At 62.6% G+C, this 2,950-nt stretch overlaps 1 protein-coding gene across 1 annotated transcript; it reads left to right on the top strand.

Annotated features, from left to right (window-relative positions):
* The first annotated feature begins 932 nt into the window (after positions 1-932).
* Positions 933-2,771, top strand: COMTD1 (catechol-O-methyltransferase domain containing 1). The gene is made up of 7 exons (XM_004701193.3): positions 933-1,059; positions 1,194-1,318; positions 1,537-1,642; positions 1,725-1,843; positions 1,921-1,975; positions 2,206-2,339; positions 2,539-2,771. Exons 1-7 carry the CDS (start codon positions 966-968, stop codon positions 2,689-2,691), a joined length of 786 nt encoding a protein of 261 aa, XP_004701250.1. The 5' UTR covers positions 933-965; the 3' UTR covers positions 2,692-2,771.
* The last annotated feature ends 179 nt before the right edge of the window (positions 2,772-2,950 follow it).

The raw sequence follows: 2,950 nt of genomic DNA, 5'->3' as shown, positions 1-2,950 counted from the left end.
CTCCTGGAGCCTAACCCTCTCCTCGCAGGTCACTTCCCTTTTTAATGTAGCATTTACAGCCCACTACGTGCCAGGCCTGCCCCTTGTTGGATTTTCTCATATACACTAGGCCGAACCTGTGAGAGCAGGCCTATTAGCAACCCCATTTTGCAAATGAAGAAAGTGATGCTGGGTTGCCCCTCGTGTCTTTGCAACCTGATGTCTTCGGACCGGTCTGAGCGCGTCACCGAGCACGCAGCGTCTTTCAGAGGCTGACACCCAGGAGGCAATCCGTGCTCACCAGGCAGCGTCACCACCGGCCGGCCTCAAGATGACCACTCTAACCTGCGACGACAGCAGCGGCTGCCATTCACTGAACACCTCCTGTATGCCAATTGGGGGTGCGTTTACATTAAGGTGTGTGGTCTCCATTCAGACCACACCCATCTCCTTCTGGCATGGCCCGTCAAGCAGACCCACCCCGTACTCCTCAGCCCCACTCTTGCGTTGCCCCTCCACCCGATCCTCTCCTTCCAGCTGTTCTCCCAGTGCACCTCACCACGGAGCCCCAAATCTCATTCCCTCGAAAACCCTCCAGTAACTTGTATCACTTTCTACTGGTTACTTGGTTACAACTGAAGTCTGCCCCCGCCCCCGTCCACCTACGCCCCAGCAGCCTCCGGCGAAAAGGTGATGGTGGCGAGAAGGAAGAGGCAGGGCGAGGCACAGGGGCTCTGGAGAGCCCACTCTTCACTCAATACAGGGCGGGCGCCCCGACTTGGGCGCAGGTCCTCGGGTGGCCACCAGATGGGGATCTAGGCTTGCTCAAGATGACCCTGTAGTGCGGCCGCGCGGCCGCGCGATGGCACCCGAGTCCAGGGCTCCGCGCGCCGTGCCCGGACTGGGCGGAGCACAGATGGTCCTTGAGTCGGATCCAACAGGCTCAAGTGCACGTGACCTGGCCGCCTCTGCCTACTGCCCGCGCCATGAGCCAGCCTGTGCCTCGCTTCTCCATGCCCACCGCGCTGGCCCTGGGCTCAGCCGCACTGGGCGCTGCCTTCGCCACTGGCCTCTTCCTGGGTGAGTTGGGCCCGGCCTTCGGCACCCCCTGCAGAGCCCCCGGGGCGGGCGCCGTGGGAAGGCACTGGAGCAAAGCCCGCGAATTCCAGAGGCCCGGGCCTGACCCCGAACTGCCTCCCTCCGCCCTCCATCAGGGAGACGGTGCCCCTCGTGGCGGTCCCGACCGAAGAGCCTGCTGCCTCCGCCGGACAGCCCCCTGTGGCAGTACCTGCTGAGCCGCTCCATGCGGGAGCACCCAGCGCTGCGGAGCCTGCGGCTGGTCAGCAGGGCCCGGGCGGGGAAGGGGACCGGCCGGAGACCTGGCGGGCCACCCTAGACTTGGACAGTAACTGTGCCAAGGCTTCCTAGATCCCCAGGCTGCGGGCGAGGTGGTCTGTGGCCCTTGCCCCTCACCAGCTGTGACCCTCAGGGCTGACGGACCAGGGCTGGGGTGGGGAACTGGCTCCGCAGGTGCGACCTCTTTCCTTCCACACACAGCTGACCCTGGAGCAGCCGCAGGGGGATTCGATGGTCACCTGTGAGCAGGCCCAACTTCTGGCCAACCTGGCACGGCTCATCAAGGCCAAGAAGGCGCTGGATCTGGGTAGGAGTGTATGGCCGGGATTACTAGGGTGCAAGGTTTCCAGGCTCACCCTGGCCTGAGACACCGCCTGTCCCATTCGCAGGCACTTTCACGGGCTACTCTGCTCTGGCACTGGCTCTGGCGCTGCCCCCCGCTGGACGCGTGGTGACCTGCGAGGTAGACGCCGCAGGCCCGGAACTGGGGCGGCCCCTGTGGAGACAGGTGAGCGCCCCATATACCTGATGCCCCCATCGGGCTGCTGGACACCGGCCTCTGAGGTGTGCCCCGTCTTTGTGCAGGCTGAAGAAGAGCACAAGATCGACCTCCGGCTGAAGCCTGCCCTGGAGACGCTGGGTGAGCACTGTGCCAGGAAGGGCCTTGGCAGTTTCCCAAATGGGAGCACTGGGTGGCAAGATCACACAATGGCAGCACCCTGAAGGCGGGAAGTCACTGAGTGGTGGGCCCAGCCTGGTGCTATCTATCCATCAACCGGGCCGGCCTGGCAAGACCGCTGGGGACAATTGGGTTTAACTGTATCAGCCCCCCACCCCCAAACCCCCTCCGTTCTCCATCACCCCTGAAAGACGAACTCCTGGCTGCGGGAGAAGCCGGCCACTTCGACCTGGCGGTGGTGGACGCCGACAAGGAGAACTGTGCAGCCTACTACGAGCGGTGCCTCCAGCTGCTGCGACCTGGAGGCATCCTAGCCATTCTCAGGGTAAGGGCTGGGCGGGCCCTGCCTGGCCTTTCCCCTCAGCTCCTCCCCGCCCAGTAAACTTTCATAGGCTTCCCAGGCTTCCTCCTGGGGTCCCTGTCTCCAGCCAGCTGTGACCACCTCTTGTTCACCTTTCCCCCCCAAGCCCCCCCCCTCCACAGCCAGCTTGGCTCTGCCCATCACTGTGCCTGCTTGTCCACAGGTCCTGTGGCACGGAGAAGTGCTGCAGCCTCAGCAGGGGGACATCGAGGCCCAGTGTGTGCGCAATCTGAACGAGCGTGTCCTGCGGGACGCAAGAGTCCATATCAGTCTCCTGCCCCTGGGTGATGGCCTCACCTTAGCCTTCAAGATCTAGGGCTGACCCCCAAAGACAGACCTTGGGGGAAAGGGCTTGGGATCTGTCCACTCTGTTTTAAATAAAAGTCGGGTGTGGGACATTGTCTCCTGAACCTTCGTATGTGGGGCTGGGAGAGGAGACTCAAATGCAGCCATCTTTACCAAAAGGTAGCCTTGGACGCCACATTCATCCCTCCTGAGCTTTGTTACTTATGTTGATTCCAACACACAGCAGAGACCCTCCCACATCACCTCTAAGCAGGCCAAGGGCAGCATCT

Source organism: Echinops telfairi, unplaced genomic scaffold (genome assembly GCF_000313985.2).
Source record: "Echinops telfairi isolate 266 unplaced genomic scaffold, ASM31398v2 ScPeMD7_70;HRSCAF=299, whole genome shotgun sequence".
In the NCBI taxonomy this organism is placed as follows: domain Eukaryota; kingdom Metazoa; phylum Chordata; class Mammalia; order Afrosoricida; family Tenrecidae; genus Echinops; species Echinops telfairi.
This window is presented reverse-complemented; position numbering and strand designations above follow the sequence as displayed.